Source organism: Lepidochelys kempii, chromosome 3 (assembly GCF_965140285.1).
Source record: "Lepidochelys kempii isolate rLepKem1 chromosome 3, rLepKem1.hap1, whole genome shotgun sequence".
NCBI lineage: Eukaryota > Metazoa > Chordata > Testudines > Cheloniidae > Lepidochelys > Lepidochelys kempii.
Genome location: NC_136382.1, coordinates 49,490,969 through 49,507,291, shown reverse-complemented (window position 1 = coordinate 49,507,291; position 16,323 = coordinate 49,490,969). Strand labels below are relative to the sequence as shown.

The window sequence follows — 16,323 nt, the reverse complement described above, 5'->3', positions numbered from 1 at the left end:
TAGAGGTAGTCTCCCTGCTCGTGTCCAATACACATTGGCTCCCTGTAGCTGGCAGGAGCAATCAGAGAGAAAGTCATGCTCAGCCCCTGCAGCATTGGGTTGGAGCATGCTCAGTTCAGATGGAATCTTTGGAAAATTTTGCAACCAAATGCTAACAATCTCTTCTGAGCATGGGCAAACAGATTTTTCAGAGGATTAAACTTGCCCAAATTTGGGAGAATTTTCATAGGGACGCAAAACACATATCCCTGACACCAGGGTATCCCCTCAGCAAAGCACGGGGTTCTGCAGCTTCTCAACAAAATAGTTGTAAGATTTTTATTTCATTTTTTTTTTTAAACATTGACAAACTTTTTCTCTCATCTATTTTTGCAAATGGCTTGAACATTTTAGCTGTAACTTCAGAGAAAAAATTCAGCCTGAGACAAATAGCTGAAATAAGAAATTTCAACATGAATGGTTTAAATTTTGCAAAATTATAAGTAACTGAAAACAGGGTTTTATAATGTAAAGTGTCCGATAACCTTAACTATAGGTGTCACTATCTGCACCACCTAAAATAAAACAGTAAATCAATACTCCATCATATAAAGTAAATCTTTAATAAGAATATTGTTTACCTCTATTTTTATATTAAATGTGTAAGGATTCTTCTGGCTTTCTGAAATCATCAATATGATTTCAGGACTGGAAACAGTGTGGAGATAACATTCCTTATTTGACCCTTTCTTTGGTGAAAGGAAAGTTCCTAAGTCATATTAATACCTCTAGCAACTGTTTCAAATGGGTCCCAGAGTTTTCCACTTTTTGGTCACCACTCCTTTAGGATATCTATATGAGGCCACTGGAGATCATCACTAAGAATTATGGGACACCATGATAACAATGGGCATATAAAACTTAGCTCTGTTTTCCTTTCATCATGTCTGGACAGTGACATTTCCTTCTTTTCACAGTTCTTGGCTAAAATATAGTAAAGATGGAGAATGACCTAGCTACAACTCAGTCCAGAAAAGACATATGATGCTGGCAAGGGGGAAGTGACAAGAACTGGCAAGGGTTGTGACTGTTTGCTTTATTTGTTCCATGATTTTGAGTATTTGGAGCCCCAACTGTTTTTGGATTCAAAGACTGCATTGATGATACAGACTATATTTTCATTTGCAGTTAACTAACATGTTGTGGAATTTCCTTGACGATACTGGAGTTCCTACAATCATCCAAGCCATTGCCATTTCCAGGTAGTCTATTAACATTGTGTTCTATCAAGGATCACCCTTAGAGCTTTACTATGCTTGGAAATTTACCAATATAACTATTCCAAAATAGTTATTTTAGTATAAGTCACTGGGTGGATGCTTTTATTCTAGAACAAGAGTGCCTTTTTTCAGTATAACTTAATATACTTCCAAAGGGGATTAGCTAAATCAAAAAATGAAAACTTATTCCAGAATACGAGTGTCCACACAGGTTAATACTAAATAAAATTATTCAGGAATAGTTATTTGGTAAGTTTTCAAGAGTAGATGAGCCCTTAAAAAGGATCACAGAGGACACCATCACCACCCTGCTTGTCACTCAGGCCTGTAACTTGGGCACCATCTTCAATTCAGACTTCACCCTCAAACCTCACATCCAGGCTATATCTTAATCTTTCAAATTCTTTCTGCATAACATATCTAAGATATGGCCTTTCTTATCCATCCACACAGCTGAACTCTTTCCCAGGCTTTCATCATCTCACATCTCATTTACTGCAATATCCTTTTCTCTGGCCTGGACAAATGCAATCTTGCCCCACTCATATCCTTATAGACTCTCAGACTTTCAGAATGCTGATGAAAAGATCATTTTCCTAGCCCATTGCTTTGACAGGTGTCACCCCTCCTTTTGTATCTCTCTAAATAGAGGTGTCAACAGAGGTGGTTTTGGAACAAATTGATAAATTAAACAGTATTAAGTCACCAAGACCAGATGACTTTCACCCAAGTGTTCAGAAGGAACTCAAATATAAAGTTGCAAAAACTACTAACTGGGGTATGTAGTGTATCATTTAAATCAGCTTCTATATCAGATGACTTGAGGATATCTAATGTGACACCAATTTTTTTTAAAAAGGCTCTAGAGGCAATCCTGGCAATTACAGACTAGTAAGCCTAACTTCAGTAGCAGGCAAATTGGTTGAAACTAGAGCAACAAAGAGAATTATCAGACACATAGATGAACACAATTTCTGGGTAAGACAATATGGCTTTTGTAAATCATGCCTCACCAATCTACTAGAATGCTTTGAATGGGTCAACAAACATGTGGACAAGGGTGATCCAATGGATACAGTGTACTTGGACTTTCAGAAATCCTTTAACAAGGTCCCACACCAAAGGTTCTTAAGCAAAGTAGGCAGTCATAGGATAGGATGGAAGGTCCTCTCATATAAAAGTTAGGAAACAAAGGGTAGGAATAAAAGGTCAGTTTTTACAGCAGAGAGATAAATAGCAGGATCCTACAACTATCTGTACAGGGAACAGTGCTTTTCAAAATATTAATAAATGATCTGGAAAAAGGGGTAAACAGTGAGGTGACTAAATTTGCAGATGAAACAAAACTACTCAAGATAGTGAAGTCCAAGCAGACTACGAAGAGTTACAAGGGATCTCACAAAACTGGGTGACTGGGCAACAAAATGGCAGATGAAATTCAAATGTTGATAAATGCAAAGTAACACACATTGGAAAACATAATCCCAACTATCCATATAAAATGATGGGGTCTAAATTAGCTGTTACCACTCAAGAAAGAAATCTTGGAGTCATTGTGGCTAGTTCTCTGCAAACATCCACTCAATGTGCAGCAGTGGTTGAAAAAAGCTAACAGAATATTGGGAATCATAAGGAAAGAGACAGATAAGAAGACAGATAATGTCATATTGCCTCTATAAAAATCCACGGTATGCCCACATCTTGAATACTGCATGCAGATGTGGTCGCCCCATCTCAAAAAAGATACATTAGAATTGGAAGAGGTTCAGAAAAGGGCAACGAAAATTATTAGGGGTATGGAAAAACTTCCGTATGAGGAGAGATTAATCAGATTGGGACTTTTCAGCGTGGAAAAGAGATGACTGGGGAAAATATGATAGAGGCAAATTGGGCGAATATGATAGAGGCAAATACAAAATCATGACGGGTGTGGAAATAAGTAAATAAGGAAGTGTCATTTACTCCTCATAATGCAAGAACTAGCGGTCACCAAATGAAATTAATAAGCAGCAGGTTTAAAACAAACAAAAGGAAGTATTTCTTCACACAACGCACAGTCAACCTGTGGAACTCTTTGACAGAGGATGTTGTGAAGGGCAAGACTATAACAGGGTTCAAAAGAGAACTAGATAGGTTCATGGAGGATAGGTCCATCAATGGCTATTAGCCAGGATGGGCAGGGATGGTGTCCCTAGTCTCTGTTTGCCAGAAGCTAGGAATGGGATACAGCGGATGGATCACTTGATGATTACCTGTTCTGCTCATTCCCTCTGAAGCACCTGGCATTGGCCACTGTCAAAAGACAGGATACTGAGCTAGACTGACCTTTGGTCTGACCCAGTATGGCCGTTCTTATGCCATACTGTAGCTAAGAGGGCAAATGTAATTCCTGGAAGTGTAAACGGGAATATCAAGTAGGAATAAGGAGATGGTATTCCCTATATAGCATTAGTAAAACCATTACTGAATACAATCTCCAGTTCTGGTGCCCACAATTCAAACAGGATGTAGAAAAATTGGAGAGGCTTCAGAAAAGAGCTACAAGAATGATTAAAGATCTGGAAAACATGCCTTATAGTGAGAGACTAAGCTAAGTCTTTTTAGTTTATCAAAGAGAAAGCCGACAGCTTGATCACAGTCTGGAAGTACCTACACGCGGAAGAGATTTGTGATAGCAGACAGTTCTGTAATCCAACTGAAAAGGGCATAATGAGAACCAATGGTGAGAAGCTGAAGCTAGACAAATTCAGACTAGAAATAAGGCACCAGAACGGCTACTAAACATTAACAATTCAAACTCTCCATCACTTGCAGGCTGTAAGTCAAGATTTCTAAAAGACATGCGATAGCTCAAATACAAGTTATGGGCTTGATGCAGAAATTATCAAGAAGTCCTTTAGTTTATGTTATGCAGGAGGTCAGACTAGATGATAATTAATGGACACTTCTGGTCTTAAAATCTAGGAATCTAAGGGTTTCTCTACACTTAAAATACAACAGCAGGTCAGCTGGGCCACTGCAGCTGGTGGCTGTAGCACTTCCATGTAGACACTACCTACACGGATGGGAGGGATTCTACCATCAGCATAAATAATCTACCTCCCCAAGAGACGATAGCTAGGTCTGTCTACCTGGGGACTTAGTTTGAATCATAGAATCATAGAATATCAGGGTTGGAAGGGACCCCTGAAGGTCATCTAGTCCAACCCCCTGCTCGAAGCAGGACCAATTCCCAGTTAAATCATCCCAGCCAGGGCTTTGTCAAGCCTGACCTTAAAAACCTCTAAGGAAGGAGATTCTACCACCTCCCTAGGTAACGCATTCCAGTGTTTCACCACCCTCTTAGTGGAAAAGTTTTTCCTAATAGCCAATCTAAACCTCCCCCACTGCAACTTGAGACCATTACTCCTCGTTCTGTCATCTGCTACCATTGAGAACAGTCTAGAGCCATCCTCTTTGGAACCCCCTTTCAGGTAGTTGAAAGCAGCTATCAAATCCCCCCTCATTCTTCTCTTCTGCAGGCTAAACAATCCCAGCTCCCTCAGCCTCTCCTCATAAGTCATGTGTTCTAGACCCCTAATCATTTTTGTTGCCCTTCGCTGGACTCTCTCCAATTTATCCACATCCTTCTTGTAGTGAGGGGCCCAAAACTGGACACAGTACTCCAGATGAGGCCTCACCAATGTCGAATAGAGGGGAACGATCACGTCCCTCGATCTGCTCGCTATGCCCCTACTTATACATCCCAAAATGCCATTGGCCTTCTTGGCAACAAGGGCACACTGCTGACTCATATCCAGCTTCTCGTCCACTGTCACCCCTAGGTCCTTTTCCGCAGAACTGCTGCCTAGCCATTCGGTCCCTAGTCTGTAGCTGTGCATTGGATTATTCCATCCTAAGTGCAGGACCCTGCACTTATCCTTATTGAACCTCATCAGATTTCTTTTGGTCCAATCCTCCAATTTGTCTAGGTCCTTCGGTATCCTATCCCTCCCCTCCAGCGTATCTACCACTCCTCCCAGTTTAGTATCATCCGCAAATTTGCTGAGTGCGCAATCCACACCATCCTCCAGATCATTTATGAAGATATTGAACAAAACCGGCCCCAGGACCGACCCTTGGGGCACTCCACTTGATACCGGCTGCCAACTAGACATGGAGCCATTGATCACTACCCGTTGAGCCCGACAATCTAGCCAGCTTTCTACCCACCTTATAGTGCATTCATCCAGCCCATACTTCCTTAACTTGCTGACAAGAATACTGTGGGAGACCGTGTCAAAAGCTTTGCTAAAGTCAAGAAACAATACATCCACTGCTTTCCCTTCATCCACAGAACCAGTAATCTCGTCATAAAAGGCAATTAGATTAGTCAGGCATGACCTTCCCTTGGTGAATCCATGCTGACTGTTCCTGATCACTTTCCTCTCATGCAAGTGCATCAGGATTGATTCTTTGAGGACCTTCTCCATGATTTTTCCAGGGACTGAGGTTAGGCTGACTGGCCTGTAGTTCCCAGGATCCTCCTTCTTCCCTTTTTTAAAGATTGGCACTACATTAGCCTTTTTCCAGTCATCCGGGACTTCCCCCGTTCGCCACGAGTTTTCAAAGATAATGGCCAATGGCTCTGCAATCACAGCCGCCAATTCCTTCAGCACTCTCGGATGCAACTCGTCCGGCCCCATGGACTTGTGCACGTCCAGCTTTTCTAAATAGTCCCTAACCACCTCTATCTCCACAGAGGGCTGGCCATCTGTTCCCCATTTTGTGATGCCCAGCGCAGCTGTCTGGGAGCTGACCTTGTTAGTGAAGACAGAGGCAAAAAAAGCATTGAGTACATTAGCTTTTTCCACATCCTCTGTCACTAGGTTGCCTCCCTCATTCAGTAAGGGGCCCACACTTTCCTTGGCTTTCTTCTTGTTGCCAACATACCTGAAGAAACCCTTCTTGTTACTCTTGACATCTCTCGCTAGCTGCAGCTCCAGGTGCGATTTGGCCCTCCTGATTTCATTCCTACATGCCCGAGCAATATTTTTATACTTTTCCCTGGTCATATGTCCAACCTTACACTTCTTGTAAGCTTCTTTTTTATGTTTAAGATCCGCTAGGATTTCACCATTAAGCCAAGCTGGTCGCCTGCCATATTTACTATTCTTTCGACTCATCGGGATGATTTGTCCCTGTAACCTCAACAGGGATTGGCTTAACAATGTGTGGATTTTTCAGACCCCGGATTGATGTAGTTAAACAGACCTAATTTTCTAGTGTAGACCGGCCTAAGACTCTATGACGTTTTGTAAGGCTGGCAGAATCTGACCCTCACTCATATACACTATAACTTTTACTGAAATGTCTATTTTGGGGATTGTGATACAATGCTTTCATTCCTCCTTTTCTAAAATATTTCTAAAGACACTGGAAATATGTAGCCTTTCAGACTGCAGTAGCTACCCCTTCAGACAGATACAAAATCTGAAGATATGTAGATTAAAGTATCTGAATTGTCATGATGATTAGTTAAATATGTACCACTTCAGCATTCTTGTTAGGCTCTGATGCAATAATGATGAAATATCAATACTATTAATGTATGCTATGTTCTTTGAACTACACAAGCGTGTCATACTACTTTGATCTTCCTCAGTATTCTGTATCTTAACTGCCTCTCATTCCATTTTCTTTCCATGGGTTAATATGACTGCAACTCTGGAAGAAGTGTAGTGACAAGCAAATCAAAACACAGCATTCTGAAACGTCAAAATGGGACATTACATTCCTATTATCTCAAGAATACATGAGTGTAATACCATGGCACTATTTTCCACTGAAAGATTTTAATCAAGAGCTGAAAATTACAACTTTATTTCTTTCTTCTGACAAAGATAACAAGACTGTGAAATTGTACCAAATAAATCTCTTCCTGTTGTAACGTTCCAAGTGCGGATCCTACTTGTATGTCGAAGACCTAAACTATAGCAAAGAGTCCATACTCATATTATGCATTTCATTGGTATCCATAGCTATGTATACTAGGTATCTTTTACAATTCAACATTTGCCTTCTGAAATTACACATGCCCATTTTAGATGACGCTTTGCATCTCTGTTTTACATTGGCTCCTTCCTTAAGGTATGGGGACATTTTAAGGCAAAGGAATTTACAGTGCATTCAGTAGCAAACTGATAAACATATGACACTGTCGTGATCTGATGGATCAAGTTTAGTCATTACACAAATGAAGACTCTTCCTCTAGGACTACAGGTCTGAGGAAACAAAAGCTAAGCTATTAGCCATTTAAAATGTTACATTTTTCAACACCTAAAACACACCTTTAAGGTTCCTGTAGCCAAGACTATTTCTACTTATTGAGCAAATGATGTAATTAAAATTAAAGGTGGGCATGTGAAAAGCAGAGCTCATGTTGACTAGCTAAAACACCCTCTGCTTATCCAGCTTGATATCTGAGAAGTTTGATACAATGTGTAAAATTACAGTTTAGGTGTTAGCAATGTTAAAAGCTGTTATGCAAAAACATTAAATTATTTCAAACCATAACCAGCTTTTAAATATTGTTAGTGCTATTGGTGTGCGTGGATCCTGCTCAAGATCTTTCAGGTAGAAATTAAAAGATGACAAAGTGATGTTCTTATACATATTTTCCAGGGAAATATGCCTGAAGAAATTCCATCTTCATGATTCTTTAAGTTCAGCATCTTGCTGAGGAAAGCCATTAGCTTTGGTGGCTTGGACATGACAGCACCAGGAGATTTTTGGTTTTCCATGTTTTGGTTTTAACCTCTCTCTGGTACTTGAGCTTCACCCTAGTCATGCAAGTTACTGTGTCCTCTCTGACTGCCCTGCCATAGTGACAAGGAAGGGAGGAGATCAGATGACATGATCCATTTTTTTTTCCAGGCCTTGAATAGAAAAAGTGATTTTTTTCTCTTTTCCTTCGATGATTTCCTTTTCCATTAGAGACTACAAATGCATTTGTCATCCTTTATTTTCAGATAAAAGGTAGAATCGTTTTTCAATGTACTCACAATCTGCAACTTAATTTGAAACTTCAAAGATTTTGCAAAACTACACATAAAAATCCCTAATGGTTGTTCATTTCATAAGTGTCTACAGAAATCCTCTGGGGTGGAGATTCTAACACTAACTGGGAAACTAAAAAGGACTAAAACAATAAAAAACTGAGAATAATATAGGTTGAATATTTGCAGGAGAACAGAAGGATCAGCTCTGGAAACTAGAGGATTCTGACTCAGGCCATGTGCCAGTAAGAAGGTACTGGAGAGGGAATCATTCCACCCTGCTCCTTTTACTTTTAGCGCGGAGCATGTGGACAAGAGTGATCCAGTGGGTATAGTGTACTTAGATTTTCAGAAAGTCTTTGACAGGTTCCCTCTCCAAAGGCTCTTAAGCAAAGTAAGCTGTCATGGATAAGAGAAAAAGTCCTCTCATGGATCAGTAACTAGTTAAAAGATAGGAAACAAAGGGTAGGAATAAATGGTCAGTTTTCAAAATGGAGAGAGGTAAATAGTGGTGTCCCCAAGGAGTCTGTACTGGAACCAGTACTATTCAACATATTAATAAATAATCTGGAAAAAGGAGTCAACAGTGAGGTGGCAAAATTTGCATATGAAACAAAACTACTCAAAATAGTTAAGTCCAAATCAGACTGGGACGAGTTACAAAGGGATCTCACGAAACTGAGTGACTGGACAACAAAATGGTAGATGAAACTGAATGTTGATAAATGCAAAGTAATGCACATTGGAAAACATAATCCTAAACATACAAAATGATGGGGTCTAACTTATTTGTTACCACTCAAGAAAGATCTTGGAATCACAGTGGATAGTTGTCTGAAATATCTACTCAACGTACAGCAGCAGTCAAAGCTATAGAATCTTAGGAAGCATTAAGAAAGGGAGAGACGATAAAAACTGAAAATATCATAATGCCACTATATAAATCCATGATACGCCCACATCTGGAATACTGCATGCAGTTCTGGTCACCCCATTTCAAAAAAGATATATTAGAAATGGAAAAGGTACAGAGAAGAGCAACAAAAACAATTAGGGGAATGGAACAGCTTCCATATGAAGAGAGATTAAAAGGACTGGATCTTTTCAACTTGGAAAAGAGATGATTAAGAGGGGATATGAGAGAAGACTGTAACATTGTGACTTATGTGTAGAAAGTGGATAAGGAAGTGGTATTTAATCCTTCACATTACACAAGAACCAATAAAATTAATAGGCAGCATATTTAAAACAAACAAAAGGAAATACTTCTTCACACTATGCAAAGTCAACCTGTGGAACTTGTTGCCAGGGGATGTTGTGAAGGCCAAAACTATAATGGGATTCAAAAAAGAATTAGATAAGTTCATGAGGGATAGGTCCATCAATGGCTATTAGCTAAGATCATCAGGGATGCAACTCCATGCTCTAGGTGTCCCTGGCCTCTGTTTGCCAGAAGCTGGGAGTGGATGACAGGGGATGGATCACTTGATGATTGCCTGTTCTAGTCAATCCCTCTGAAGCACCTGGCATTGACCTCTGTCAGAAGACAGGATACTGTGCTAGATGGACCATTGGTCTGACCCACAATGGTCATTCTTATGTTCTTGTCTTTCACTGGCTCCTCCTTCTCTATTGCATGATATTTACACAATCTTTCTTAACTTATAAGGCTCTACCCCATCCTACTTATTTCTTATTCACTATCAGAATGTCAGCTCCCACTGATAGGCCCATGATGCCAGCCTCCATCACCCACTTACTAAGTTTTCAAAAAAGCATTCCTTCACACTTTCTCCCATGCTGCCCCTCATCCATGGAAGAAGCTTTCTGTAAATATCCACAAAACTAACACGTTATTCTACTTAAAACTCTCTTTCCTATGACACCTAGAAAACACTTAACAATAGTTATGCTCCTGGTGCCTCTGCCTATCATTCTGACCAAAACTGTCTCATTGTTTCCTTTACTCCCCGCATCTGTCTATATACACGTATTGCTTCTTATCTTTAGACTGTAAACTCTTGGGGGCAGTGGCCATCTTTTTCTATGACATCTAGCACAATGAGGTATTGGTCTATGACTAAGACTCTTAGGCATTATGATAATACAAATAATAATAATGACTATTACGAAGTTTCAGCTAGTACAAAATATGGCAACTTTCCTGCCATTTCAGTTCCTGAACTGCGTTGGCTTTTCAGCTGCTTAGTGGTGCAATACAACGTGCCAGTTCTAATCTACGGAACTCTGTTTGGTTTAGAACATGGCTTTCCTTGGAATTGCCTCTCTTTTCCCATGCCTCATTGAAGTGGGTGAGACAAACAAAAACAACAACATTTTGTTAAAAAGCAAAATTATACCCAAAAGGAGAAAAGTACTTAGAAAGGTGCATTATCCTAGTTTTTACACTAACGTTTAGTAAAATAGTTTCCAGTTAATTATGAAGTGTGGTATGAAGAACAGACTATATTATTAAGAAATCCTTGCACTTTGATATTTAGTCTTGTTTTTAAAACTTACCTTGTCTGCATCCACTTTTCCTTTAATAAATTCAGACTTCCAGAATTGCAAAGCTTGTTCCAGCGTTAAGCCAATGCCCTTTAAGAACAATCCATATTGCATACGGCCTCCGTGACGGAGATGGTGGTTATCACGCAGGGCTTTGTTCAACTGTCTCATGCAAAGAGGAAATGATTTAACAGAAAGCTGCAAGAATAAGAAAATATGTGTGTAAAACAGACTAGCCAATTAATTGATAGGATATATGCTTATTGGGATTACTAATTAACTCCACTTGGAAAGGCTGATGGCTGGGGGAAATAAAATGCACTGGACTGCAGATAATTCAAATATGTCCTTGACCCTTTAAATTTAATAAGTCTTCCAAGGACAAAAACATAAAACAGAGTAACACAAGTGGAAAGCTACTAAGTAAAAAAAGTGTATTTGATAATTTTCTTTCTTACAGCAAAAAACCCCCTGTAGAACTATTACAATGGGTCTTACGCCTGCTTATAGCTCCTTGGAGGATTGAAAATGAAGGTGTGTGCGACAGTTTAAACATCAAAGAGTCACAGAATCTGAGGCCAGAAGAGAGCACCAGATCATCTAATCTGACCTCCTGTTAACACAAGCTACCATCACTCAGCACCAGCACACTAAACCCAATAACTGAAATTAGAGCAAAGAAGTATTACAAGTATTACAAGGAAACTAAACTACTATGTGCCACAGACAGATAACAGGTGCTCCAATGCATGAGGGCCCTGCAATGGTAGAGAATTGATTACATGTGATATATCCACATATTTCCAGCATGCGACATGCATCCCATGCTACAGAGGAAGACAAAAAAAATCCATGATCACTGCCAATCTGACTCGGGGTAAAATTCCTTCCCGACACCACACATAGGGATCAGTTAGACCCTGAGCATGTGAGCAAGAATAAGCCAGCAAAGCATCTGAGAGAGAGAGAGAATGCCCAGTACCACCTAAAGCACTGGCCCTCCCTGCCCAGTATCCCATCTCCCACTGTGGTAATCTCTGATTCTTCAAAGGAAAACAACAAAAAACTACACACAGAATCCCTCCCTGATCATTGCAAGTGGCCAGCTGAAGCCCTGAAGCATGAGATTACAAGAACATCAGACATAAACCACAACGCACCCTTCTGCCTCCCACCATCAAAAAACCACCATACAATCCCACTCACAAATGTGTCGAGCTTTCTCTTAAAACTAATTAAATTTTCCCCCACAACTTCTATTGGGAGGCTCTTTTAGAACCTCAATCCTCTGATGGTTAGAACCCTTCTTCTAATTTCCAGATTGAATTTATTCATGGATCGTTTACACCCATTTGTTCCTGTGCCAACATTGTCCAGCATTCCCCAGAACTATGACCTTGTGACAGGTGGGTTGGATCTAGGGACTTCCTGCTAGAAGAAAGGAAATTTTCAGGTAAGATAAAAAATGTTCTGATTCTTCTTTGTAGGGAAAGTCCACAGGTCCATCATAATGGGATGTTCAATAGCACTGTGTCACCAAAAGAGGGGTCAGAGAGATCTTTTTAAATAAATAGATCAGTTACTGGGTGAGCATAGAACGTAAATCCCTTCCTCCCATGACAAAGACTGAGATGATCTGCACATTTAACTTGTAAAACATAGTAAAGGTGTGCAAAAACATGACCAGATGGCCACCCTGCATCTTTCTTTGTATGTTAGTATAATTCTTCAGGTCATGAAACTTCCACGGCTCTGAATGAAAGAGCACAACAGTTCAAGGGGGAAAAAAAACTGTTTTTTCTCTCTGAAAGCTTCTGAAACAACTTTAGTAACTGAAGCCTTAGCAGCAGATGTAGGGTGGTTTTTTGATTTTTAATTTATTTTGAGATTTTTAGACCAACAGAGCTAGAGCTTTCCTGAAGTGGATACTGCATTCAGTGTTGATTTGTACTATACACTATGTACTTCTTACATCAAGAGTATGCCAGAGTTGGAGGTTTTTGCAGGTGGGCAAAAAGAGTGGAAACAAAATTTCTTCTAACAAGGTTTATCTTGGGAATAAAGGTTGTGTTAACGCTTAGCACAATTTTCCCTTCATGAGGGGTGCAGTACTGTTGCAAGAAAGAAATTCTATGGGCACTTGTGACAAGGGATCAAAGAAATGCTTAGGGAAGGCATTTAATACAAGATTTATTTCCCGGGAGCGAGTTTTCCTCATTGATGTGGATTTGAGAAGTACAGCCTATTATTACTCTGGAATAAGACTTTGGTTTCTCTCCAGAGTTCTGAATACAAAAAGGTCCCTTGATAGGTGTGCAACTCAGGACCCAACTCTCCATTCAAAGACCTTGGGCTGTAGATTCCATTCTCCTGGATTATCCTTTGTTCTCTTCACCAGCTGCTATGATGTTTATTTCCTCTTTGCATGCTGTGCTTGAGAAAACAGATTTGTTTTTCTTCCTTTTCACTCAGGAACAAAGAAAATTAGATGCGCATAGCCAGAATGAGAATCTAGTGTTTCCTTCTTTGCTGATATAAGCCATTGCGGAAGTGCTTTAAGATGTCACTGGTATATCTTGGCTGATCAGGACTGGATTTATCTTTCTTAGGGCTTAATTCTCTGAGCCAACTAATATTGTGTTGAAGTTCTGCTCTTTCATTAGCCTAGGGTGAAATTGTTGAAATTCCCTGCTCTTCAAGCTGGCATAGATTTTCTCCACAAACCTGCTCTGATTCTAACATACTTTGGCCTTTTGAGTACCTCTTGGCAATGGGACAAAAGAGAACAGGCATAATAGGTTCTGTGGACTCAAGAAAATAAGAAACTTCTGGAGAAGACATGTGGAACCTCACTGACAACAGTATGTTGGTGAAGAGACCTTCATTCTGCTTCAAGATATCAAAGCCAAGATAGATTCATTGAAGAATGGATGGCATTGTGCCCTTTGGCCACCAGCTTCTGAATCCTGCCCTCTGATAGGAAAAAAATTTCTGTGAAGGCTGATATCTCTAACTCCCAGAAGTAATATCAGCTCCATGACATCACTTAGATCGTAGTGGAGTTAGCCCAGATTCCGTTCTTGAATAACATGGATTGGACAAGTGATACCTGTTTTGTGGGCCATTTCCAGGAGCAGTGCTCCAATGAGCAGGTTGTTTTGGAATGGGTATGTGTGAATCCTTTTCTACCAGAGGAAAATACAATGTTTACTAGCACTTTAGTTAATATCCTTAGAGAGGCAGGCAGTTCAAAAAGTAAAAGCAGCATACTGGTAACATCATCTTTTGTATGTGACTCTGGTATCTTTTCCAGGAGGTACATAGAACAATGTGTAGGTAAGTGTTCTACAGATAAATTAATGACAGAAAAAGTTTCCTTTGGAATTGCTGCTATGGTGGAATTTAGGATTTCCATCCTGAACCATGGCTTCTGGAGGAATCTGTTCAAAGACCTCTGATAGAGCTTTCCTTGTCTTTGAAATCCTAGGACACTGAGAAGAGAAAGGAGTAGAAGTCTAAGCCTTCTTGTTCTGTGGGAGATCAATTACCCAATTTGAAATAGGTGATATATTGCAGTCTTCATACCCAGGTGTTTCAAATTGGTTGGATGAAAAGCGGGGATGTTAATAATCTTGGTTTTGGAGGTGCATTTAATTCTAATGCTGAATCTCTCTACCTAAGATTCATTCTTCTAATGTAGCATTTAGGCAAAATTCAAAATTTCCTGCCACTTGCTCCCATTTGTTCCCGATTCCCTCTGCCAATTATTGAGGTTTTACAATAAACTTTCATAGGTCCATATTTTTAAAAAATCCCCCAAAACAGGGAAACTGACCAATTATATAGAAATTGACTATAAAATGAAGAAGAAAAACAACTGGAGGTAAAATTAAAAAATTAACACCAACTCACAAACAGTCCCACTCTAATTTCTCACAGGTTGCACTTCAAGTTAACTTTGCTGCATTTTAGCTTTTATGTGACATAATTTTGTTGAACTGGTCCTCAAAACAGTTTGAGAACTACTACTGAAGAGATAAAGCAGATAGTTTAGTCACAGCTTTTATGGACAGGGAGAATAAAGACTTTTTTAAGAAAGGCCAGTCATACCCTAGGAGGTGGTGGGATGAACTGTTAATCGCTTTTAGAAAGGCAAGACAACAATGAGCATATAGCAACCAATGAAGAGCACAAAGTACTTACTGCATCAATGTGTTCTAATGAAATTTTCCCAACATTTTTTTGTATGCTGTAATCTGGACCAACATAGGAATGGCTGAAACAAAAAAAGGAAATATGTTGTTTAGTTTAGTTAGTTAAAAAAAGAAATTTTCATAAATGCAGGAATAGATGACCTTGCAACTTTTAGCAAATTAAATTTAGGAACTGAGAACTTTACATGCAAACCACAGACAAGAAAAAAATCGTGCTGAGTTATCTGTTTTGTAAACCAAATTAGAAATAACACTAAAATCAAGATTATACAGAATTTTTTGTTGTTGTTCCTGTATTCCTGGGGGGGGGGGGGGAATAGGGAGAGTCTTCAGTCTTTAGATATTGGTGCTGAGTTTGAAAGTGTTGAGACACCCTGGTGAACACATCCTAAAAAAAAAAAAGGGAACAGTCACTATAAACTAATTAAAAGTATTCAAAATAATACCAAGAGTACCAAAGTTGTGGTAAACTAAATGTAAGCATCTGGAGCACTACTTGCAATCTCAAATGCATTCTCCTTTGGGGAGGGTGGGGTGGGAGCAGTTATCAGTCTAGTCTGATTGCAGGGCAGAAGAAAAGAGCAATGATGATGAAATTCAACTTTCTTCTCTACTTATGTGGTAGGGTCTCCAACACAATTGGCAACAGGGATAGCTCACACATACAGAGCTACAGGCTCAGCAAGTAGCTCACTGGCCCAAGCTACATTTCTGTGGATGCTGTCAAATTCTAAAAGCCCCCAAACAGTTAAAAACACTGAGTTATATGACAGAACTAGAAAAATATTTTTTAAAATTCAGGCTTCACTAGGAAGACCTGGTGAATTTTTGGCACCCCGTCAGACACTGAAATAAAATAATATTTTGGGGGACAATGACTGTATGCAGTTTTGAATTTAACAGAGAAAGATGACATTTGTACTGAGAGATGTTACAGAATACCCACTAGAAACCATTAAAACCATGATTGTGTATTTAGAAGAACTGTGAGTTAAGGTGAGGATTCTACATGCATTCAGTAATCAAACATTTTTCTTTTTTGATCTTTGAAAACAAGAGTTTTTCAGCTGTGAGACAAAGGATGCAAAAAGTAAGAAAAGAAGTAGAATTTGTGTAAAGTTTTGTTGAACTTAATTTGCAAGCATCGGTTTTTACTCAATTAAGCTGCAAATATTGCATAAGAATAAAAACATTTTGGGGAATGCTGATTCAGGGAGACAACTTCTGATAAAAATTAGTGCTGTAAATATTATCAGGCACTCAGTGATTAACTCCAGAAAGAATGGATATGGCTAAGACAGCAT

At 39.4% G+C, this 16,323-nt stretch overlaps 1 protein-coding gene across 6 annotated transcripts in view; it reads right to left on the bottom strand.

Annotated features, from left to right (window-relative positions):
* Positions 1-16,323, bottom strand: part of PRIM2 (DNA primase subunit 2) — a 309,939-nt gene that overhangs the window by 95,143 nt on the left and 198,473 nt on the right. For all 6 annotated transcript variants that reach the window (XM_073336325.1, XM_073336323.2, XM_073336328.1 and 3 more), the window contains 2 exons: positions 15,009-15,081; positions 10,818-11,003 (listed from right to left, as the gene is read on the bottom strand). In XM_073336325.1, the coding sequence (XP_073192426.1) occupies positions 10,818-11,003; positions 15,009-15,081 (259 nt within the window). The remainder of the gene's footprint in view (positions 1-10,817; positions 11,004-15,008; positions 15,082-16,323) is intronic.